Source organism: Capra hircus, chromosome 3, assembly GCF_001704415.2.
Source record: "Capra hircus breed San Clemente chromosome 3, ASM170441v1, whole genome shotgun sequence".
Lineage (NCBI taxonomy): Eukaryota > Metazoa > Chordata > Mammalia > Artiodactyla > Bovidae > Capra > Capra hircus.
Genome location: NC_030810.1, coordinates 23337957 through 23363249, shown reverse-complemented (window position 1 = coordinate 23363249; position 25293 = coordinate 23337957). Strand labels below are relative to the sequence as shown.

The 25293-nt window shown below is 47.8% G+C and overlaps 1 protein-coding gene across 4 annotated transcripts in view; it reads left to right on the top strand.

Annotated features, from left to right (window-relative positions):
- The window catches only part of BEND5 (BEN domain containing 5), a 49116-nt gene continuing 24323 nt past the window's right edge, over window positions 501-25293 (top strand). Inside the window, exons 1-4 of one of the 4 annotated variants that reach the window (XM_018043979.1) lie at window positions 791-860; window positions 8421-8619; window positions 15668-15801; window positions 17910-18294. In XM_018043979.1, coding sequence (XP_017899468.1) covers window positions 15697-15801; window positions 17910-18294 — 490 coding nt within the window. In that variant the 5' untranslated portion in view covers window positions 791-860; window positions 8421-8619; window positions 15668-15696. Of the gene's footprint in view, window positions 861-8420; window positions 8620-15667; window positions 15802-17827; window positions 18295-25293 lie in introns of all 4 variants that reach the window. The other 3 variants (XM_018043975.1, XM_018043986.1, XM_018043991.1) reach the window with 3 other exon arrangements.

The following is a 25293-nucleotide window of genomic DNA, read 5'->3' as shown; positions in this document are numbered from 1 at the left end:
AAAAAGAAAAAGAAAGTGAACTAAAGGAGTTGAGGGGAGTGCTTAGAAGTATTTGAAATACTCCAAAATTCTGCTTGCTTGCAAGCGCAAGTTTACCCTTAGGAATCCAAACAAGCATGCCCCTCGCCCCGCGTTTCTTCCCTCACACTCTCCTCTCCTTGGCAGTGCCGTTTTGCTGCCATGCAATTTGGTGTGTAGCGCGATTGTTGAAGCGACGAATCCAGCATGCAGCGCGACTCTGATGATTAGTCAATGCATTTTTTTTTTCCTCCTGCAAAGCTATTGTTATTATCATTATTGCAATGCAGTCTCTCGGCCCTTTCCCCTTCCCTCGGCGAATCGCACTCCGGCTGTGATTGCTCGGGTCTGACTTCGCGAGTGGCGGTGCGCTTCCAAACCCCCTCCTCCGCCTCCCGCCCCCCGCCCCCCTCCCTGCCGGTTCCGCGCCCAGGCGAGAGCAGCCGATTGGCAGAGCCGGGCTTTCAGGAACAATAACAGCGGGGGGAGCCCGGGCCCTGGGGAGCCGCCCCCGCCCCCGGCCCGGCCGCGCGGCTCGCGCCCCGCGCCGGGTCCCCACCTCCGCGCCCGCCCCGCGGGCTGACCGGCCGAGCGGGGCCCGCCCCCTGCGCCCACCATGTACGCCTTTGTGCGGTTCCTGGAGGACAACGTCTGCTACGCGCTGCCCGTGTCGTGCGTGCGCGACTTCAGCCCCCGCTCGCGGCTGGATTTTGACAACCAGAAGGTGTACGCCGTGTACCGGGGCCCGGAGGAGCTGGGCGCTGGGCCCGAGAGCCCCCCGCGCGCCCCCCGCGACTGGGGCGCGCTGCTGCTCCACAAGGCCCAGATCCTGGCGCTGGCAGGTGAGCGAGGGGGCCGGGAGGGACCCGGGGAGCGGGCGGGGGCCGGGGGCCGGGGAGGGGCCGGGGGGGGCCGCTGCTCGCTCCGGCCCCCTCCTCCCGTCCCATAGGCTTTTCTCTGTGGGGAACGGGGTGTCTGTAGAAGGCCAGACCAGTTAAAAATACGGGATGGTCCCCTTTGTCTTCCCCGCCTCCCGGACAGCTCGCGCGCTGTCAGTCTGGCTCCACGTCCCCGTGTCTGTCCTACTCTTTCTGTCTCTGTTCTCTGGCTGCCTCACTTTCCCTTTCTCTCTCTGCCTGTTTGCGCCTTCATTTCTCTCCCACCTTCTCTTTCCCTCTGTCTCACTTCCTTGCCTCTCTGCTGTGTCTCCTGAAGTTTCTCTAGCCGGCTGTCTCTCCCTTTAAGGCCCGCAGCACTGCCTGAGGAGGCAAGGCTTGATATTGTCACTCTTCCAGGTGGGAGTCCCTCTTCACAGAGGAGAGCTATGACATCCTTGTCCCATCCGGGCGGTCCCTGGATGGGATGAAGAGGCCTTGATCACTGGGTACTGGGTGCCTCTCTCCTGCCCCTCCCTGAATAGGTGCAGAGGTAAAGAGTTAGTGGCACTTAGCATCCCTCAGCCTCCACACTCCTTCTGAATCTCCCAGAAGGCTCCTCGAGTAAGAGCTGAGGGCCAGGATAAGACTAGACTTCGCATTCCTGCTTTCCCAGGGCCCTGAGAGATAGGTAAGGCAGGTGGCGCATCCCCATTTGCCAGGTGAGAATGCTGAGGTTCAATTAGAGTTGGACAAGAAACCAGCCCCCTAGTCTCCTTCACCAAGTTCCTTCTGCCGTACTGAAGTGCCTTTTCCTTTGTAAAGTCAGCAGATCCTCTTTCGCAGCCAGTTCTAGGAGGCTTGGGTACAGACAGGAGTAGAAGAGGAAAGTGTCACTTCTGTTTTGGGGAGCAGCCTTCTAGCTATTCCTGGTAAGTAAGGAGGGTGTACCTCAGACTGAGCAGACAGTAAGCCACCCTGCCCTCCAGTGCAAAGAGAAGACCAGGGATGAGTTGCTCTTGCTGGTGTTTTGTAGTTTGAGACCTTTCCTGTTTTTTCCCACTTCCTTAGCTTTCTTCATTTAGCTTAAAAGAATAATTCAGCATTTATCATATTTAAATTTGGCAAGTAAGGAAGCTGTGGCTTGAAACAGAGAAGTGACTTTCCAAGGGTCTCCTGGCAAATTAGCAGTACATTAGAGCTCTAGTTCATAAAGTTCCTTTCCATCACCCCCTGTTGCCTCTGGAAAGTAGGTTTGCCAGAGTTGAGGAGTGGAAGAAAAGCTGGAAACAGATGAGCACCTGGGGCCCTTTTGGCAGGACTGTCCTTACCACCTCTCTGACAAGCCCTGGGTCGCAGTGGTATAAACCCACCCATGACACCTGGGCATGCCTGGGGCCAGAAAAACAGAATGAAAGAAAATATGGGGGGAGGGGAGGGAAACCTTTGTAGTTGATGAGGTTTTTGTTTTGTTTGTTTGCTTGATTTTAATTACCTGAGGGAAGGGATTTGGAGATTTTTTTTTCCCCCCAGGAGTACAGAATTGCCCTGAGGAAGTTATAACTAGGTTGTAACCATTGCTTCCCCTTGACTATAAGAAAAGAAAGCATGCTCTTGATGTGTCTGTTATACTCTTAGATCTGGAAGGACCCTAGGAGAGAAATGGTGTATGTCAGAAGGAGTCAGTGGTATGTACATGCTTTAGTGTGGGATGGCTGTTTTCCTCTTTTAGAGATTGTTCATTCATCCATTTATTCATTCAGTAAATATTAACACTGTGCTTGGCTCTTCAAGCACTGTATAGAGGCTGCTGGGGGAGATGGCAGCCCCCACAGACTGAATTTTGAAAACTGACACAAGTCTTTTTAAGTAAGACAATGTAATCTTTGGTCTGAGGACCATGAATCTTGAATGTATAGACTGTTCATCCTTCCTAGTTGGAAATAACTCTTTGGGATTATTAAAAACAATTAAAAAAAAAACCCACAAAACTAGGTAACATCTGGAAATTGGCAGAGTAGATCCAGAGAAGAAGCGTGGTGCCAGCTTGAGCAAAGTGAGTTGAAAAGGGGCGGGGGGTTGCGGGGAGAAGAGAAAGACTTGAGGTCTTGAGGTTGGCTAGACCACATTTAGAATTCCAATCAGCTGGTTAATTTTTAAACTGGGGCTGTTCTTCTGGCTGTAGACCTGATTGGAAGGGCCAGGGTGGGTTTGGGAATTCATTTATCCTGGAAGAACTCTCCTGTGTGTCTTGAAACCCCATCTTAAATGCGAAGCTCTGAGAATTGCTTAGAGTGACTTCATCGTAAAGAGCTCTTCTTCTGGCATGTCCTAGTTGTAAATACAACTGTGCTGTGGGACCTGATGTGCTTAGGTGAGTCCTCAAGCGGGAGGCAGAGAAGGGTATGTTTTTGTGAATTAGCCATGAGTAATTAATCCCTCCCTGACATCAAAAGCAGGGTTTCAGGGGGCCAGTTTGGGGCTACGTTATGGCTTTTGGTGAGAAGCCTGTTTCATTACTGTTTGCCCAGGCCAACCCAGAGCCTGTGTTCAAGTGTACCTCCTGTATCCAGGAAATGTCAAAGCCAGCTGCTTTGGGACTTGGCATTTTCTACACCATGGTTTCCATGTGTGTCAGACCTCATATATAGCCTTGATTTCAGTTCAAGCGAAAAAAACAAACACAGTCTTTATTGACAGTCTTGCTTTGTGCCTGTGCATTATCTCTTAGTCTTCCACAGAAACCTGTTGGTAGAGATTGCTGTTGTTACCATTCCCATTGTATAGATGAGGACACTGAGCCTTAGAGACTCCTGTGCAGCTGCGTAGCTGCAAGTGACAAAGCCAGACTCAGGACCCAGGTCTTCCAATGCCAGGTGCCCACTGGGAAGTCTCCTTTGTAAAGTAGCTGATGTTTCCATCGGCCGCACAGCAAGCTTGGAAGGAGTAAAAGAAGAGAAAAGAGCTGTCTGTGAAGCTTACAGTTCAAAGCAAGTTTTGGAGCTCAAGAGCAGTTTTTAGCGCTGAATTTTCAAGCCCCTTCTGCTCTTCCCTTCTTCTCTTACCAGCCTCCCTCCTTCAGAGCACACATGCCTTCCTCCCTGCTAAGTTACATCTTCCTCAGGAAATCTCAGAAGAGCGCCCATCCTCCTGGTTCACATAACTCAAGACTTGGCTCACCTTTGGACACGGTCTCATTCGTCACTCTCATTTACTTGCCAAACAGCTTGTGAAAATGAGAGCAACCCACTTGGAGAACTTAACCATTATCCAACTGCAATCCAGTCTCCTCCTGGGGCTCATGATATTGAATTTATGCTTTTTGTTTTGTTTCTTTTTAACAGGGCCCAAACTGGTTTTTTTAAGCTCTGAGTCTTAAAATGCTGTGCCATTCTCTGAAGGCACTTTTGCTGCATTATTGTTATTCGGGTATGCTAAATTCCTCTTGTTGTCGTATGTCCCCTTACTACTTCTATACCCCAGGCCCCTTGCTCTAATAAACAAATGCTCCCGTGCACCCACAGGTCTGAGGTCCTGGGATTGAAATGGCAGCACAACCCGGGTGAGACCAAAAGTTAACTTTTCAGGCCCTGCCATGTAGGGTTTCTGTCTGTTGGAGTGACAAGGGAAAAATGGGCACCATCCTCGGGGTAGTCTTGGGGCCTGATGTTTGGCCTAAATAGAGGGAAGCCAGGCACTGCAGGTCAGAGAAAGGGCCTATTCTAGAGGGGCTTGGCAGTTTCTCTTGCACAGCTTTCTAACTTTATCCCCACTGCCCCATCCAGGCCTGCACCAGCTTTTACGTCTAAACCAGCATAGCTGTCTTCTAATTGATCACCCTGCCTCAATCTATTTTCCAAATTGCTGCCAGAATAATTTTCTAAGACTCAGTCATAGTCAAGTCACTACTTGGTAGAACTTTCTGTAGCTCCCCATTGCCTACTGAATGAACTTCAGCTTCTCAGCCTGTGCATTCAGAGCGGCCCCAGTGCCACCTCATTTCTGCAGCTTCCCCTAGGCTGCAGGTGGTATTTCATACCATCTTAAGAACACACCCTCGGGCACTCCTCAAGCCATCCAGGATGGGTTAATCTTTGTGTCAGATGGGCCTCTGCCCATGGAACTCACTTTCAGTGGGAAGGGCAGACACATGGGTGCTTGCAGTCCTGTGAGCTGAGGGCTGTCATAGAGGAATGGATAAATGCATCGGCAGCACCCTGTTCCACTCTCTGTCCCCATGGGAGACCCTCCTTCCTTGGTGCTCTCCTTTGACTTGGCTGTTCCTCGCTTATCTGAGCATTCTGTGTCCTATTTTGGTCAGTCGTGACTGTGTCTGTCTTCTTACCAAACGGTGAACTCCTCCAGGACAGGGACCTGCCTTCCTTTCCTATGCACCTGCAGTGCCCGTCACGTGGTCCACTCCAGTCAGCCCAAGTTGAACTCACCAACTTTGGGAAGTCAGGTGCATATGCTATGCTCGGGGAGAAGAAGCGGGGAGAAGAAGCAGGGAGAACAGGGACTCTGTAGCAGCAATTTGTTTCAGAGCAGAAACCTGCAGTGAGTTCTGGAGGTTTCATTCAACTTTGTTCATCTGGAAAAAGTCAACATTCTGTATCTCTCCCTTGACTAGAAGAAACCCCACACTTGGGGGAAGTAGCTTCCAAAGCCACGTTCTTCTTGCTTTGGTAATTTTAGCTCATTCAGGGCTCAGGTCCCAGCTTGGCATTGTCGGTCCAAATAGATCTCTTGCTCCAGAAATGCTTTGGAACTTCTACAAAGTTAGCAGCGAAGCAGGGGACTAGGCGATTTCATATGCAAAGATTGTTGCATGTCATCAGTGGGAGACTGCCAACAAAAGGATTTTTTTTTTTAAAGCAAGTGAAAACTTTTAAGTTTTGACGTGTGCTGCTGATGTACATTGGAGCAAAGATTGGAACTTGCCTGTTGTCATCTGTTGCTGATTCTACTGAAATGTTAACCATTGAAAGTTCCTTCTGATGTGATTTGTTTAAGAACCACATATTTGTTGCAACTAAATAGTAAGTGCTACAGAGTACTTCAGAATTCTGGTTCGCTGGATGAAAGGAAAAAACTGCCCCATGCAAGCTGAGGTCTTGCTCTTTTGAATGTTTCTTTTTGGTTGTTTTTGTTATTCAAGAGCACACTGGTTTTTGTTTTTAAAAACACACCAGAAAAGTAGAGTTCAAATTTAGATCTTTGGCTCCCAGGATTTATTCTCTTTCCACTGTGCCTACCTGCTTTGTCTTATAAGCTCTTTCAAGAGAGAAGATACGTGTTCCCTTCATTTTAAAATGCTTACCAGTAAAGCATCCATGCCCTGAAGAACTTTTCGCTGGTTCCTGTTAGCTCCCCAGCTCTTGAGTTACACTAGGTGGTCAGCCTTACACTGGAGGGAAACGCAGGAGGAGGAACAAACTTTGTTTCTTGCCTTCAAAGACCAATTCACTAAATATTTATTTAGTACGCACCAGGCTCCAGGTTCAGTGCTGGGAATTACCATATACATACTCCTCTCTACATCCTTGTGAGACAGGGCTTCTTGTTTTACCCCAGGAGGAGAAAGCTACTCAAACATTTACTGGCTGCTGTAGGTGCCAGGCAGTGGGCTAAGGTCTTCCCATATACACGAAGCTTATGGAGAACTGTGATCAGGGCAGTCAGAGAGTATGATACCCACACTGAGGTGGCAGTGGTTGTGATGGATCTGAGATGGACTAAGGAAGGAGACTCCGTAGGATCTGGGATCTGCCTGGTTGTGGTGACGTGTGTGATGATGATGTGGTGATCTGGGCTCTGATCCCACTAGAAGAGTAGTTGGTTAGAAGAGGAGATGATGAGTCTAGTTTGAAACAGGATGAATCTTGGGGGCCTGTTGGACATCTGGGCAGATACTCTAGGAGAGGGACTAGGCATGTGGTCCAAGGTTTAGGAGAGTGCTCTGAAGTGGGGCTGAAGATCCCAATGTGGAAATCATTAGCCATGGGTGTGGTGGGGTCACAGAGGGAGGGGGCGGTCAGAGGAAGTGAATGGTGCAGAACTCTCTAGAACACCAGCTTTTAGGGGGCACAGCTAAAGAAGAAGAACCCCAAAAGATGACTGGGAAGAAGCAGCCAAGGATGGACTAAAAATCAAAAGATAAACAGGAGAGATGGGTGTTCTAGAAATCGAATGAGGAGTGAAGTCTTTGTATCCTAGATCTAAACCTATTTTTGTTGCTTATAACTACATAGCAACCACTTCTTCCTCTGAGCTCACTGGTGAGATGTAGGATAGGACAGCTAAATAATATATAAGCAGGAGAAGACAGAATCTGCTTGGGGTGATATTTTGGTAGTTTTGGTTGTCTGAGTTTTGCCCCAGTAGAGAAAGCGATGGCACCCCACTCCAGTACTCTTGCCTGGAGAATCCCATGGATAGGGGAGCCTGGTAGGCTGCAGTCCCTGGGGTCACGAAAAGCCGGACACGACTGAGCGACTTCCCTTTCACTTTTCACTTTCATGCATTGGAGAAGGAAATGGCAACCCACTCCAGTGTTCTTGCCTGGAGAATCCCAGGGATGGGGGAGCCTGGTGGGCTGCCGTCTGTGGGGTCGCACAGAGTCGGACACGACTGAAGCGACTTAGCAGCAGCAGCAGAGGAAGGATCATACCTGTTCTTTGGAGTCCCAGAAGCAAAATTAGGTCCTGGAATTCATAGGAGTTGGTGGGAGGACTATAATAAGAGCAGATGAACACTGCTTCCAACATGGTGATGAGCTCCCTGTCGGGGAAGGTGGACATTGCGGAATGAACTCCTGCCCTATGATAGGAGAATTGGTTAGAGGTACTCCTCTCCCAGGTCACTTCCTTAAGTATCAAGTAGGAAGTATTAGAGAGCTGAAAGAAGATAGGCTTTGAAATCAGGCGGTCTGGGTTCCAACTGTGACTCTGCTTACAAGCTGTGTGACCTTAGGGAGATTACGTCACTTCTCTGAGTTTTGGGTGCCCAAACATAGAGAGAGTCGTGAGCTACTTACCCATTATATCATTGTGTTATTAGCAAAGTAACATGGAAGTTATCTGGCACATAGTAGGCACTCATTAAATGTAGGTAATTGATAAGGACTGTGATGGCTCAGCACTGTTGAAAGAACAGCTTGCTTAGTGTGGGTACTACCCTTTATGGTAGAAAGCAACGATTTAGAGGACCAAGGAGCAGACAGGGTTAAAATGTAACTTGTGTGTGTTGTAAATCCTCCTGGGGCTTGACTTTAGCATGACAGGCTTCCCATCTCACCCCATGATTTTCCCGCCTGTGACCCTGTGGTGGGGCCACTTATTACCCTGGCAACAGCCTGGTAAAGCACATGAGGGTAGCTAGACAAATGAGTCAGCAGGTTAAAGGTTCCTAGTTTTGTCTGTGCCCTAACCCTGTACCCAGGCCTGGCAGGCTGTGATAGTGAGAGCCTGGAGACCTACCAAAACCTGGTTGTCAGTTCTTCTCTCCCTTTTTGGGTGGACTCATCAGGACACTTCTTCAGACAAGCCCACCTGGAGGGATGGGACCATCTGCTCTTATCCAGCACTGCACGGAAGAGAAAGAGAAGTGGAACTGCCTGTGGCTGTCCAGTGGTCACACAGCTGGAAGGTTCTCTTGAGTTTTCTAGTCCAGTCCCTGTTGTTTTACAGAAGAGAGAGCTGAAAGGAAGTGACCGGTCACCCGGAGAGTGAGTTACAGAGCCGTGCCTCAAACCCTTGTCTCTTGATTTCTTTCTGCTTTACCACAGCAGGGCACTCATCTTCTTGTTGTCTTGATTAGATACAGTCCTAAAAAGTTGGGAATTTTGTCTGCCTCGGATGATATAGAAACAGAGGCCAGAGAATGAGAGATGCACATGCTTTTTTTGTGGCATGTCTGTTTCTGAAGCAAACATAGGCGTTGCAGGGTTTTTAGACGGTTGAAGAACTTGAAGCTGGCATGTAGATACTTTTTTTAAAACAAGACAAAGCCTGTGTGAAATGGGTTATGTTTAGCCTTTCAGAATTTCATCATAACCAACAAGCCCACACCATATTAAACTCTGACGTTTGAGTCTTTTAATTATCCAGCATGATTTTATGCAAAATGGAAATTAAGACAGTGCCTTTCCCATTGTAATTGTACTTTAATTCTCCAGGGGTCTCTTCACTTTTGAAGACAGACTTGCATGGGATTTCCTGTCTACCAGCCTGTTCTCTAAAACACTATTTGCTCATTACCATGCCTCCATTTTTTTTTTTCAATAGTGGTAAGTTTCATGGGATATTTCTCCCTCTTAGATGAATGACAGGCACCAAGTTCTTCTGTATTTCTGAAGAGCGGCTTCTACCACATTTTGTGGCTTTGAATAGGGGCTCTTTGGGGGGATTGTTTAGGGCTTGGTGGTCTTGATAAGCTTGCAGTTCAGGAGGTTGGTGTTGAGTCACACTTGTGCTAAGTTGAGTTTGGGAATTTATCACAGCATTTTCCTGGATGCAGGCATGGGCTTAGGAAAAAGGCTGGCACTTGGGAGATTATATTGATAAACTTGTCATTTTATATGTGCCTTTTAGTTCAGTTGAGGAAGTTACAAAACTTGGTAATATTTCCGCTGTTCCTATAGGATAATTAGGTAATAGAAATGGTCCAAGTGTCATGCAGATGTGACTGGAAATTCTAGTTTATGTCTTAGGCAAACCACCTCCCTTTGAGCCTCACTTTCTGCTTCAAAAGAATCATCATGGGGATTAAATATATTGAAGTTAGTAAAGAATTTGGCATGGGGCCTGGTGCATAGTAGATGCTTACTCAATATTTGTTGAATAGATGACTGTGGTTAGCTAACACCACAGAAGCTAGAAAGGAGGATGAGATCAAATCCTCGGTGGTTTTCTTGGCCTGGAAATGAAACAATCAGGAAGTCAGAGTCAAAGAAGATAGTCTCTTCAGAGGCTATATGTTTATTTCTGTTTACACTAAAACTGATTATTGGGTCTTAAGTTTGAAGTAGTTGCAAAGGTGGGTTGACTGTAGAGAGTTTTCTTCATCCCTTTGAGTCCATTGCTAATTTCTTCTGTTGTTTCCTGGAACGCAAAGCCAGACAGACTCCAAAGCCATGTTAAAATGCCACATGAAGTCACCTGCTGTCTCAGATGATCCACACCATCGTTCACCTTCATTAATGTGACCAGTCAAGAGTTATAGCTTCTTGTCACCCTATGTTCAGTCTCCTCCTCACACCTCATCCATCTTGCTCACCACTGCCACATTAATCTTCCCGAAACATCTCCTTCATCATGTCCCAATCTGTGTTGGATGCCTGCAGTGGTTCTCTGTGCCAAAGGATAAAAGCCAAGCACATAACCCACAGAACAGCCTCATCGCTGCTATTCATTGAGCACCTTGGACAAGAAAGGCACAGTGCTTGGTGTTTTATAAGCATCACCTTTTGGAAAACAGTTTATCATCCCGACCTTAGAAATAATGAAAGTGAGACTCAGACAGATGAAGTAGCTTGCCCGAATTCCCACAGTCAGCAGGTAGCATAACCAGAGTTCCAAACCAGGACCACCTAGTTCGAAAGACTAGGCAGCCTTTATTCAGTCCTGGGCCTCCTTCTCCCAACCAGTTCACCCACTTCTTACAGTGACACTGAGTGTTCCATAATCTGTGGGCTAGAATGGATGGGAGGCATCACCGTTAGCTCAGGGTGAGGATTAAGGAGACCTGGAGATGTGAGGTTTGTCCCACATGAGCCAGCATCTCTCTGAAAGTCAAGCCTTGTATTCTGGTTGAAATTCTTGGTGCTTCCTGGGTTGTAAGGATCTGAAAGACACAGACCACTTAGCAGAATACTCAAGCCAGAACAAGGGTCAATGAATGTCCACTGATCCCAGAAAAAGGACAAGTGGGGGCCTTAGATCTTCTTGAGCCCTCATCCAGGGAGCACATCCAGGAAGCCCTCATCCAGGGAGAAGACTGATGAGCATTAGCATGGAGCCAGGAGGTAGGTAGCTCTCAGAGCTGCCTCACGATCCCCATGGCCAAATATCAGGGCAGCCAGGACCAGGTCAGGGGACAGGTGACTGGGGAATCCGTCTGCTTCTGCTCCCTTCTGGAACTCACTCCTGTCACTCAGACCTTCCTGTACTGCTCATCCCACCTTTTCAAAGAACCCATTCAAGCCCTGGGGTCTGGCCAGCCTCATTCTGTTGTGCTTGGTAATGGTTACTTCTGTCTGGGGATTTTCTGAGGCCACAGGGTTCTTGTCAGGAGAGCAACTGTTAAAGTGGTCTTCTGGTTTGAACTTCGGGCTGAGGGATTTAGATGTCTTTATCCAGAGTCATCATCCATTCATTCAGCATTTATGAATATGGCTCTACTCTATTTCAGGCATGTATTTAGAGAGAAAAGAGCATGGGCTTGGGAGGCAAAGAGATCTAGATCAACCCTGGCTCTGCGCCTTCCTGTCTGCATGGCTTTAGGCCCTCTCTGAGTCTCAGCTCTTCTTTCATGGGAAAATTGCAGCTAGTACTTAATTGCTGGGTTGTTGGGAAGTATAGTAGTATGTGAAAAGAGCCTTATAGTGGTATCTGGTAGGTAATATACATTCTAAAAGTGGTAGCCTATCTTTTAATTGAAGTATAACTGACATAAAATTCACCATTTTAACCATTTAAAAATGCATACAGCTTAGTGTTCTGCAGTTATCTTCACTATCTAATTCTGGAACATTTTCATCACTCAAAAAGAAATCCCTGTTACCCGTTAAGTGGTCACTTCTCATTGCCCCTTCCCCCTCCATTCCTGGAAAACATTAATCCACTTTCCATCTCTACAGATATACCTATCTGGACATTTCATATCAATGGAATCGTACATTATGTGGCCATTGTGTCTGGCTTCTTTCACTTAGCGTAATGTTTTCAAGATTCATTCATGTTATATCAAGTATCAATACATTCTTCTTACAGTTGAGTGATACCCCATTGCATGAGTATATCACATTTTTTCCCTTCATCAGTTGATGGACAACGGGTTGTTTCCCCCCTTTGACTATTACAAATAATGTTGCTCTGAACATTTGTGCACAAGTTTTTGGTGGACATGTTTTCATTTCTCTTGAGTATATTCCTAAGAGTGGACTTGCTGGATGCTGCAGTTACTCTTTTTAACCTTGTGAGAAACTGCCATGCTGTTTTCCATACCGCCCCATTTTACATTCCTATGAGGAATGTGTCAGGGTTCCAATTTGTCCATATTTTCTCAACACTTGTTATGCTTATCCTCTGTTTTTTTCTTTTTTTTTTTTTTTGATTGTAGCCATCCTAGTGAGTATGAAGTATATCTGATTGTATTCTTTCTGATTTGTGTTTCCTAAATGACTGAGGATTTTGAGCATCTTTTCAAATGCTTACTGGCATAGCTTCTTTGTGTTATTCTTTCATTAAATATTTTTTGATGAGTCCCTATATTATGTGACCAGGCTTATGATATGGGACCTGCACTGTAGTTATTCACACTCCAGTGGGAAAGGTAGACCTCAAAGCAGGTGATTGCAACATAGTAAGAAAATAGGCTAGAGAAGGTATGTGCAAGGTGTAATGGAACCTTGAAGAAGGAAAAAGGAGCTGAGTGGAGGTTGGATGGAGTTTTACAGACAGAGAGGAAAGGAGAGGGCATCCCAGTTAGATGGAAGAGCATGGAGCTTTGGGTATAGCTGATGGGAGGGGGACTTCTGTCATCGTATGAGGAGTAGAGCTCTGCCAAGTGTCGCCTCTCTCAAGCCAGGTGGCTGCGCAGGTCTCCACCTCTTGGCGCAAGCCTGCAGCAGCCTTGGGCCAGCCGCAGGCTCTGCAGAACTTTGTCACGTGCTGTAAGGACAGGGCTCTGTTGCCTTCAAGGCACATGTACTCGGCTAATTTGATCCCACCTGAAGCCAATATTCTATCTCCATTTCTACAGAAAGAGATCAGTAATACTCGCTGACACAGCTATAACCTAGCAGAGCTGGACTTGGAATCCAGGTTGTCTGACTTTCCCACACCTGCAAGCTGAACCTTAGTTCTTACCTTGGCATTCAAGGCCATTTATTCTCCAAGCTCAGCCACCCTAACTTCCTTTCTTACCTCTCTTCCTGCCTATAACTGAGCCATCTTCTATAACCATTCCAGTCTAAATGCTTTTGCAGTCTTTATATATATATTTTAATTTCTATCCTTTTCCCTCTTCTTGCCATCCCTAAATGACTGTCCTTTTATGACTGCTGATGGTCCAAGTGCCATGTACTTCACTCAGGTTCTTAACACACAGAATTGATCATCTTCAGGGCATCCTGGCAATGTGAGCAGGAATTATTTACTTCAGGTCACAGATGAGGAAACAGGATCAGAGAAGTAAAGTAAGTTACCCAAGACCACCGTGTAAGTAAGGAGTTTAGCTCAAAGGGTACTTCTTCTCCAAAGCCTGCCATGGTTGTCCTGACCAAAGTAATCTTCCTTGCCCCTGAGGTCCTGTAGCAGCTACTGTCCTGCTGTTCAAACTCAGTATTTGAGATCTTTTCTCAGTCTTATCAGAGGGTCTTTCCTTTTTGTGGGTTCTTATCTAGTGTCCATAACGATGTTCACTGTGGCTCAAGGCCCCAGCTAGATCCTGCGAGTGTAAATTCCCAGTGAACATTAATCTGAGGCATAGGAGGAAAAGTGCTGAACTCTGGTCACATGGTCTGAGCCCTCACGCCGTTCAAGTTATGACCCTAATTTCTGTGACCTTGCACAAGTATGAGCTCTCCAGAATGGGAACCCTGCCTGTCCTACTCCTCCTGTATCCCTGGGCCTGCTGGTTTAGTGGACAGTGCATGGATTTACCATTTGGAACCTCATCTCCATCTTGACAGGGTTGACTGAAATGATCTGAGGATTGCTCTCAGTTCAAATATTGCCCAGTTTTGTGAGTCTGAAGGATTGCTTCTCTCCATACCAACATGATTCTGAGCTTCAGAGTTTCAGCTCAGAGAGGCTGAGCGTAGCTTGTCATTTCTAGTTTGGTGGCTACATCTCAAATTTTTGCCCTTGAACCTGTCAAACTGAAGACTAACCCAGGAGCTTTGCCTCAACACATTCAGAAGTCCTGACACCACCCTCTCATCCCCTATATCTCTCTCAGTTTCTCTCTCTGTTTCTTCACTTGCGAAAACACCCACCCATCCCATTTCAGGATAACTTCACTTGAAGCACTTTTGTTGGGTTTTACTTTTAACAGCTTTTTAATTTAGAAAGAAAGAACCGTGGTTTAATAGGAGGGGAGCTGCTGTTCTTTCAGAAAGACCACAGTCCCTGCTTCTGTTCATTCCTAACCCACCTATAAAATGTAGGTACAAAGAGAACAAGAACTAGAGCCTGAGGATTGCTCTTTCACTAGTGGGAAAGGCCATTTTCATCTCCGATCAGGAGATTGTTAACAAAGACCATCTTCTTTTCCTCGGCATTTCCCTTCCACTCTGTACCTTTCTGAAGTCATTCTTTCTTCCTTTTTTTTTTCAATGGTAGTGTCTTTATCCACCTTTTGCTTGGGGAGTAAGACAGTTCTGAGCGTGTTGACCATGCCAGTTTTCAGACCCTGCTCTTTGCGTGCCTGGTGTCTGCTGTGCTCTGTGGGTGTGAGGTGTTGCTCTCACCCCCAGAGGAGACACTTGAGATCACTAAAATAGTTAAGTGCCTGTAAATTCTGAGAATTCTCTTTCAGATTATCTGAAGTTGAGTTGAAAGAATGAGAGAAGTAGCATCGCTTTGTGTAGCCCTTTGTAGTTTGTAGTGCACATCAGTAAGCACTGGATGAGATGCCAAAGGCCTGTTTTCCACTTCCTGGCTCTTCCTTACACTCATCACACTGCTTGCATCCTTACATGTAAAATGGGAGAGTTGGACCCTGTGTTCACAGAGGCCCCTCAAACTCTGTCGTATCCTGATTTGATATCAGTAAAAAGGCAGTGAGTGTTCCTTGTTCCTCTTCCTGTAACCATCTTAACTCAGTCTGTCCTGTGTCTGGGCTGTGGGGAGGCTCCACCTCAGCTCCAGTCCAGGCTTTATCTTCATAAGAGCCTTCATGCTCTTTAGTACCTGAGCTGGCTGAAACCCAATAGGTTTTCCTGGGAAGTCCTTTGGCTTAAAAAGATCTCGATTGTTGAGGAATTTGTATGCTAGTTAAGTTAAAAACAGAACAATCTAAGGGCCATTCCAGTTCCAAGATTCTAGAACTCCATGAAAGGCCACCCTTTAAGATATGCTTAGGAAAACCCCTCAGCACATTCATTGGGTGCTATTTCAGTGCTTTGCATGGTAGTGCTTTTAGCATATAGCCTTGATCCTCAGGACTTTCTGGTGGCTCAGACAGCAAAGCGTCTGCCTATAATGCGGGAGACCTGGGTTCAGTCCCTGGGTCTGGAAGATCCTCTGGAGAAGGAAATGGCAACCCACTCCAGTATTCTTGCTTGGAAAATCCCATGGACGAAGAAGCCTAGTGGGCTACAGTCCGTGGGTTCACAAAGAGTCTGAGTGACTTCACTTTCACTTTGATCCTCAAGCTTGATCTGCGCTGTTGCTCTCAAGAGCCCTGCACGAAGGAGGGAACATGTCTTGGATTGGTTGGCTTTTCCTCTTTAACTGGTCTGGCCTCAGTCATTCTCTAGCATTTGAGGTTGTGGGCATTTTGAGCATTTTGACCCATAATGAACCTTATTTTTTTGATATGCATTTTAGAAGACAAATCTGACCTTGAAAACAGTGTGATGCAGAAGAAAATAAAAATCCCCAAACTTTCTCTCAATCTCGTAGAAGAAGATGGGGAAGTTAAAGATTATGGGGAAGAAGATTTACAGCTTAGACACATCAAGGTAACAAAATCTTTCCTCTTTTTGAAAGTATGAGGGAGCATTTTTCAGATCTGTGATAGCTGAAGAATTCCAGTCTGGCCTCCTCTGCCCATGTAAATGTCCCCTGATGTCACAGGCCATGATCTGTTCATGTGGTGAGAGACTCGGGCCAGCTGGTAGGAGTTGGCTGTGCCGGCTGACTTTCCAGGGAGCACTGTCCTGTTTGGACCATCTGTGCAGTGTCATCACCACTGAGGGCTTGGAAGGGGCATTTCCTCCGGCCTCCAGCTCCAGAAAGGTCACTGCTGGGCTCCAGGAACCTGAGGTGGCTGTTCTTGGGCAGCAGGTCAGAGCCAGCCACTGTCAGGTTGCCCCCTAACAGCCAGGAGTGGACTCCTGAGCAGAGGCGGGTGTGCCAGGTTCACACAAAAGGGTTAATGTGATCCTGGGTTAGAAGAAAAGCTTGTGCATGAGTTGCATTTCCTTTGGTGTGAGCCCTAGTGGGTCTTCTCCAGCCTTTACTTGGAAGCCTGCTAAACAGCTTGTCCAATAAGCCAGATGTTTATTCTGCGCAATGGGTGCCCCAGAGGAAGGGAGGCAGAAGAGGGATACTTTCTGCTTTGACCACAGTCTGATTTTGGACTCAGGGCAAGGACATTCCTGAAGCGTAGTCCAGAAGATCCAGCTGAGTTGAGTTCATGCACTCATTGCACCCCACTGTGGCCCTGGCCCTGTGCTGGCTCCTGGGGTCGTCGAGGTCAGACAGACGTGGTCACTGCCCTTGGGGGTGTCCCAGCGTAGTACTGCAGTTGGGTATCTAAAGTGATCATTACAGAGTTAATGAATAGATTCCTTAGACTAGTAGCTTTATCCCAGCTGATAAGATGACAGGATAGGATTTTGTCATGTAACCTAATCCCAGAGTCATGGTTCTTTTTTGTTGGTTTTTTCCAAAACTTTCAGGAGCTTATTGAGAGGTTAAGGCAGGCTCAACCTGACATAGTTAAGTTGTCTGGAATCCTGTGTCTTTGGGTGTCTGTACTTCCCACAAGTGCCCCCAGTCTGGAGAGTCCCTAGCCCTCCTGCCCTGGGTGAAGAATTCAGTTGGTCCCATAGCTTCCACTCCCCGTCTTAGAAGCTTTGTCCACTTGAGCTGGAATTTCCTCAGGCAGCTGAAGCCCCCAGCCCCTGGGTAGTCCTGGTTAGTTCTCCTCTCACTAAACTGTCCTCTTTCTATCCACTTTATGCTGAGCTTTAGCTTGGCCAGAGTTCAAGGAGAGACTGGCAGGGGTGGGGGAAGGAGCCTTGTGCTCTAAGTTGGGCTTTAAGTCTCAGGTCTGACTCTGTAGCTCAGCATGTGACACTGAGTATAGTCCTCCTCTCTAAACCTCGATTTCCTCACCTGTAAAATGACGGAGTTAAACAGAAAGAACCTTCCAGTACTAGTATTCTTCGAACTTTTCAGTTAAGTAAACATTTATCAAACCCCTGCCGGGTGCCAGTTCTGAGTAGGCAGTGGAGAAACAGAAAATACGACACAGTTCCTGCTCCAGATTAGAATCCTTAGCATCCTTCCCAACTGGAGCATTCTTCAGGAAAACTTTATTTGGTGGAATGCCCTTTCTTGGGGTAGGAGGTGAGGTGGGGAAAAGAGGCCTTTATGTTTTGTTGGTGTAAAGATTTGACTGGTGACTCACCCGGGATGCCTAGGCCTGGCCTGATTTCTCATGGATTCTCCACAAATACTCATTGAATACCCACTGTGAGCAGATCACTGCCTAAGCCCTGTGGGTGGGTAGGAACTGGGGAGTTGGGGAGGGCAGTCATGGTATGAGATACATCCAAGAGGCAGAGTGATGGGGATGGGAAAGCGCTGGCCTGGGAAACCGGAGTCCTGCCTCTGTTGCTCACTGAGCCTGTGACTTTGGGCAAGACACTTCCCCACTCTGGACCTCTTGTTTCCCCATGTGTCAAATAAAGAGCTTTGTCTTAAGTGTGTGCACAGAGTTTCTCCAAGCACTGATGTTCTGTGGTTCTGTGATTCTAGGATTGTCTGGGGACATATTGAGCCGCAGTCCAAGACAGCCCCAGCTGCCCTTGCCTGAACTGACTCTCGTTGTCCTACACAGAGACCCGAGGGGCGGAAGCCGAGCGAAGTGGCGCACAAGAGCATCGAGGCAGTGGTGGCCCGGCTAGAGAAGCAGAACGGCCTGAGCCTGGGCCCCGGCACGTGCCCGGAGGAGGTGTTCGTGGAGGCCTCGCCGGGCGTGGGGGACATGGACAGTCTGGAAGACGCCGGCGTGCCCCGGGCTCTGTACGAGGAGCTGCTGCGCAACTACCAGCAGCAGCAGGAGGAGATGCGCCACCTCCAGCAGGAGCTGGAGCGGACTCGGAGGCAGCTGGTGCAGCAGGCCAAGAAGCTCAAGGAGTACGGGGCGCTTGTGGCTGAGATGAAGGAGCTCCGCGACCTCAACCGCAGGCTGCAGGACGTGCTGCTCCTGAGGCTGGGCAGTGGTGAGTGCACCCCCCCCCCCACCACCAGCCACCTGCCAACCCCCACGGGGTGGCATGGCAGCCCCGGAGGGCACTGGGGAGAGGCAGACCCTGAGGCAAGGGAAGGGCAGAGACGAGGCTCAGCAGGTCCCCCAAGAGAGAGGCCCTCCCTGCTCAGAGTGAATCTGACAGGAGCTTTGGAACACAGCAGCCTTAGCTCTCTGGAACACAGTGGGCAGCAGTTGGGAGAGGGGCCTCAGAGAAACGCATTTGCCACCACCCATGTATGCATTCATTCAGCTCCAAGGGGGTTTTAGGATAGTGAAGTGAGTTAGACATGATTCGAGGAAAACTTGCGTTACTTTAAGTCAGAACGTGGTCAGGGCCATGGGAAAGATGTGGATAAGATGAGAGGAGAGTTCAGAGGAGGGAGACTCCAGGAAGAAGGTGGGCTTCGAAGGGTGGGCTGGCTTTTAAGGCACAAGAGGTGGCAGAGGGCAGCAGTCAACACCACGTGTACTAAGAAGGGAGACTGCATGTGTAGTCAGGACAGGTGACTGAAGGCCTGGAAACCTCTGCCAGCCGGCGGTGTCTGGGTTTGTTTTGGTAGGAATGAGAAACACTGAGTTTTTGAGTAGAGAGGCACATGACCTTAGGAAGATTAATGTAAAAGATGTATAAAGCTACTTTGGTTTGCTCATAGAAAAACTTGATAGGCTCTTACACTGCAACTGAACTTACCAAACTTAGGTTTTTAGATTTTCTCATGGAATTGGGCTTCTCTGGTGGCTCAGCTGGTAAGGAATCCACCTGCAACGTGGGAGACCTGGGTTCGATCCCTGGGTTGGGAAGATCCCCTGGAGAAGGGAACAGCTGCCCACTGCAATATTCTGGCCTGGAAAATCCCATGGGCTGTACAGTCCATGGGGTCGCATAGAGTCAGACACAACTAAGGGACTTTCATTCTCACTTTCTCTCTCTCATGTAATGTGGCCTAGACGCTGGAATCAGGGGAAATCTGAAAGGCCACCACTTTGCCAGCAGAGACAAATGACTGCTTACCTGAGAGGAAAAGACAGGAACACCATGGAGAGCAGAGGACAGTCAGTGTTGAGCAAATCGGGATAACACAGATTCATAGCCCCACCTTTCTTCAAGACAGTCGTTACTAACCCTGCGTCAGTATTCTTGGCTTCAAAAAGGGAATAGACTGGTCTAGAAATATAAGTGCCATCCCCAAAGTTTAAATCCAGTACAATTTTATACTTAGGAAGGAAGGTTTGTGTTACCTAGATAATAGATTTACATGTAAACCTTCAATCCTTTCTGATATTTAGATAAATGTGCTACGTTACTTATATTGATAGGTCCCTCCTACTACCTAGAGTGTGTTCCCAAGGCAGCGTCTCAGTAGATCTTCAGGGCAGCCTAAGGAGTCAGCCAAGAGGCCTTTTCATGCCCTTGTCACAGAGAAAAAAACTGAGGCTGGTACTTGCCCAGGGTCCCTTGGGGAAGCAGAAGCAGCGCTCACCTCAAACCACATCCCCACTTCCTAGGCGAGTAATGTCCCCACTTCCGGACTCTGCCTTGAGAGGCGCACAGTGACACTAAAGGTCACATGTGGTGTGCAACATAAAAAGTTATTAAAATTTTTTATCAAAGAGAAAACCTAACTGTAAAAAATTGTGATCTTGGAGTGGCAGTGGGAGGGCAAGAGAGAACTGAGATTTTCAGAGAGAAAAAGTGTTTCCTGGTCTTCGGATGAATAATTTTTATTTTCATTGCTTTCTGTACACTACATCTTTTGTAAACCTCTTAACGGCGGACAAAGCAAACTTAAAATTTCTCCACGTCATTATTTTTATTCCCAGGGAAACTGCCTGTCTTATATAATGATGAACTTAGTTTAAACTTCAGAAGCCACTCCTAACCCTTGAGAGCACTAAGACACTGCATTTTGTATCAGTATATGCCTCTTCGGGCTTCCCCAGTGGCTCAGCGGTAAAGAATCTGCCTGCAACATAGGAGATTCGGGTTCAGTCCCTGGGTCAGGAAAATCCCTTGGAGGAGGACATGGCAACCTACTGCAATATTCTTGCCTGAGAAATCCCATGGACAGAAGAGCCTGATGGACTATAGTCCATAGGGTTGGAAAGAGTCGGACACGACCGAAGTGACTGAGCCTGCACACATGCGTACACGTACCCGTGCTTCTTTAGTCTTAAAACGCTTAGATAAACTTGGCCCCAACTGGGGTTTCAGTGTCTTGATCATTCTAGGCACTCCCACCCCACAGGCCTTGTGCCATCTTGAGGGCCAGTGGCTGGCTCTTCTCTGATCTGAGTCACCTTCTGATCAATGGATTGAACATAAGTCAGCCTAAGCCACAGTTACGCATAAAGCACCCACCACATGGGGTGCTCTGTGCTCCAGGGACCAGAAAAGTCACATCTGATCAAGCTGTCCCTGACCTGTGAAAGCTTAAGATCCATTGATTAGCAAAAGATAAATCCCCAAGAGTATAATAAAAGGCTGTCTACTCTAAGGGGAGTTTGTATGTTTTCATGGAGGTAGTCTGGTCTGGTTTAGTCCTTAGAACCAGGCAGGCCTGGATTCAAACCCAACTTCCCCACTTCCTAGTTCTGTGGCTTTGGGAACATTCTTTCCTTGCTTTCTTCCCTCTTTTCTCCCACATATATTTACTGGTCTCCACTGTGTGCCAGGTGTTTTGCTTAGTGAGGCTTCCCAGATGACACTAGTGGTAAAGAACCCACTAGCCAGTGCAGGAGACACAAGAGACACGGGTTCAGTCCCTGCATTGGGAAGATTCCCTGGAGCAGGGCCTGGCGACCCCCACTCCAGTATTCGTGCCTGGAGAATCCCATGGACAGAGGAGCCTGGTGGGCTACAGCCCATGGGGTCACAAAGAGTCGGCCACACTGAAGTGACTTAGCAGCAGGCAAAGTTCACTACATTTAAGATACAGCCCTTGCCCTCTGCCCTTGAGGATCTTAAAGTTTGATGTGGGAGAGACAGCCACTGATTCAGTTAGTGCCAGCACAGGGACAGAAGCTCTGCTGTGAGACAGTGGAGGAGGGGCACCCGCTGAATTTGGGAGACTAGGGAAGAAGGGCTTCCTGAAGAAAGTGACTTCTAATCCGGAGCCTGATGAATGCATTTTTCTTCCTCAGGCAGGAGTGAGTGCGTGGGAAGAGCGAGGTGCAGTGTAGGCAGAGGGCACGTCTCTGAACCTTGGTGTTCTCATCTGTAGAATGGAAATAATAACATCCCTTTTATGGCATAGGGATACGCAGCATACTCTTTGGTATTCTGCTGATGCTATATTACCAGAAGCACCTTTTCCCTTACCCCTAGCGGGCATCAGACATGGTCTGATTTGGTTTTTAACTCGTCTTCCCTAACCAGTCAAGGCTGTATCACCTTGAACAGGTTTACCAACTTCTCTGCCTCTCAAGGTCTTATAGAAGAGAAAGGGGGCCGTATACATATTTCTTCAGTCAGTTCACATTGACCACATGCTTTCTGAGCCTAGCAACTTGGGGAGACACAGAGAAGATTCAGACCTTGTAGGCTGGGGAGGGCACGGTGATGGAGGTGAACATGTAAGCATGCAATTGAAATGCAGTGAATGTGGTTCCGGGGAAGTGGCTGACATTTGAAGGTGGAACTCTCTCTGGATGCGTCTGGGAGAAAATTCTCTGCTGTAACAGCCCCTGTACAGTACACACCTCCAAGAAGCCAATAACAAGGTAGAGAAGAGCCAGGAAGGGACTGAGAGACCGTCTTTGAATCTCAGCAGTACATCCTGGTCGGGGGCTGATGTGTGGCCTGGGCTACACCCTCCTTGCCCCCGCTCCCCTGGGGACTGGCTCAAGCAGTGCTCTTAGAGGCCCACCCTTGAGTATTTTCTCCTTTCCATGTTGCCAGGGTACCCATCTCAAGGATGCTGGATCATCCACAGGTTAGAGATACTCAATTTTAAAAAGAATAACTGCTGACTCCCCCAGGCATTGGGCTCCTGCAGGCCATAGACGGGAGGGAGCAGAGAGCAGGAGCCTGAAGAGGACCTCTGATTGGTGAGAAGGTCCCGTAGCAGCCAGGAGCTGATGGTACACCTCATGGAGGTTAGGGGCAGCAGCAAGATGGTGTAAGATGTTTCAGAGACTTTGCTGGATGACTCACTTACTCATTTGTCTATTAATTCTTTCATTCATTCCACAAATAAACACAAGATATATTTAACAGAAAAATTCTCTAGAACATGGAGTCAGGGAGTGGCAAATGAGCTTAGAGAGGATGTAGGCTATGGCCCTCATGTCATTGATGAGGAAACAAGCCCAGAAGGTGTCACAGGTCTATTTCTATGGGTCTCCTGACACCTGGTTCTGAGAGCCTCTCTCTGGGCCTTTGGCCACATGCCCTTGTACTTAAATGTCATTGACATGGGGGTGACCCCCAGCCTAATCCCCCAAAGGACATCTCTCTGTAAAACAGAGCTTTCCTTTTGTATGATCTTAGCAAAGGATGCAGCCCTCTCTGATGGAAAGGAACCTCACTCTCTAACTCTGAAAGTTTCTTCTCTCCCGGCCTCTGTGACAGTGTCAGAATTAAAAGGGGAAGCATGTATAAAGAATACGTCACTGTAACCAGCATATTGCAAGTGTTTACTAAATGCCAGTCTCTTTCTCCTTTCCTGCCCTTTCCTGTTTGTCTTCTCCCAAAGAAATAAATGCCAAGGACACAAAAAGCATGAAGATCTTCTAATTTATAAAATACAGATTTGTGTGTTCATTCATTCATTTATCCTTTCATTCATCTATCATTTTTTAAGGGTATCCTTTGTGCCAGGGTTGTATTAGGTGCTGGAGATACAGGAAGACGGTCCCTTTTGAAAACATTCATGAGCCTAGGGGGTGAGAGTGATGTTTATTAAACCGGGGCTTGGCAGACTCAGAGAATTCCAGGGGTGTGAGGGGAAGCAGAGCAGTGAAAGCCAGTGACAAGGGTGAGCTCCCGTGTAGGAGAAGCTAAACTCTAGCATCTCTCTTGAGTTCCCCTCAGCCAGAGTCCTTGTTCTTAGAGGTCAGAGACCGAAGCTCAGGTGTTAGCCTCAGCTTTTAGCACTCTAAGTACCTCTTACTAGATAAAATGGTTTTGGTGTGATTCTGGTACCATGAGTTCAACTAAGGTTGGAAAAGGCTCAGTGAGGAATGAGAGGAGGAGACAGAGTCCTTGCCTCCAAGCTGCACGCACAGCCCGAGGCGGAGCTCAGACTTGCGCTCGGGACAGAACATAGCAAGTGCTGGATCTGCAGGAAGGCGGCAGAGGATGGCTCTGGATTTTGTGTGCACTTTGTAGGGAAGGTAGGTGGAAATGGTGACTTCTGACCAGAAGAGGAATAGACACTAAGGATAATAACAGTAATTCACATACACATGACACTTGACAGACTTCAGAGGCCGTGACATTTTTATCTCATTGGACTATTCCAGTAGCCTTATTGCAAGGCCAGGTAAGCATTGTCTCCTTCTGAGAGAGCAGAAGGCAAAAGAAGAGATAATGCCCCTGTTGGCCAGATCACAGGCTGGTTGAAACTTTTGAACGAGAAAGCCATTGTGCCCTGCAAATCTGTCTTGGCTCTTTAGAGCTGGGTTTCTATCACCTCTGTTCCCCTCTGGGCTCGTGCCTTGTGTTCTGTCCAAAGTCCGTTAAAATACCAGCTTTGATCTTTAAAATCCTTTGCGGTTGGAGCTGGAGTCTTTCAGCACAGGTCTCTGGTGGTGCCTTTGAAAAGCAGCGAATGTCAGCCAAATGCCTCCTGCTGGCTCTCCCCTGTACTGGAGGCAGCGTGGGCTTTGGCAGCAGATAGTACTTGCGTTTGAATCTCAGCTTTCGAATTCTTTCACTGCGCAACTTGAAGCAAATAGTTTAACCCTTCTCAGCCTCTCTTTTCTCCTCTGTAAAATGGATATCATAATGCGTACTGCACACAGGCAGGAGAGCCTGGTCACTGACTAGGAGGTCAGAAATACTGGAGTTTTGAACACTGGCTTTTCCGTATTTTGATTGTGTTAACTTGGGCAAGTTACTTAACTTCCTGGGCCTTAGTTCCTTCATCCATAAAGTGGAGTCAGTGACAATACCAGCCACTATGGTTCTTAAGAGGATTAAATGAGCAAAGGCATGTACAGACTTCTGCCCAAGGGCTGGCATAGTCAGTGCTCAGTGAGTCCAGCATTAGTGATGTACTACCATTTGAGTTTGCACATGAGATGTGTGTACGATGCTTGGCGCACCAGAGGCACTCATTGTCCTACAGCAGAGCACAGATGTGGTTGTCTTGGCTTGTCTTAATCTTTGGCCAGTCTAGGTCTCCTAGCGTCTCCTGGGGATTGCTACTTTCCCTTGTAAGTCCTCAGAAATCATATTTGCATTGTCTGCTTTACAGCTACGCCTGGACTTGATTGCAGGCTCGCTGGGATATAGTGTACTGAATTCTCCCTCCACGCACTTTTCCAGGGCAGAATTCCATCCTCCTCTCTCCAGTCCTCAAGCACTCCTTTGGGCCCCCTTGATTCTTCAGTTTTCGCCTTGTCACAGCTCTCCTCCCGGGGCTTGTTCATCTCAGGGCTCTTTTCCACTTCCTTCAGCCTTCAGTTCACTCTCACCAACACACGGGAGTACTCACAAAAGTTGGGCTTCAAGAAAGGACTAAGAGGAGAGGTGGGAGACAGCCCATCAGGTCAGGTTTCATGTTCCCAGGACCCAGCAGGTCCACAGCCTGCCACTGCCTTGCTTACTGGTGGGCTGGGGCCCACACCACTGTGCCCTGTGCCCCCTCACCCTGGACTGCAGGAAAAGGTGTAGCAATGAGACTTGTGTCTCCTAAAGATATGGGCCATCTTCCCCTTTGAAGGACTTTTTGCACTCTTGACGGGATCACCATTAGCCACAGTTCACCCTAGGTGGTTTTAAGATCTGATTTCAGAGTAGCAGGAC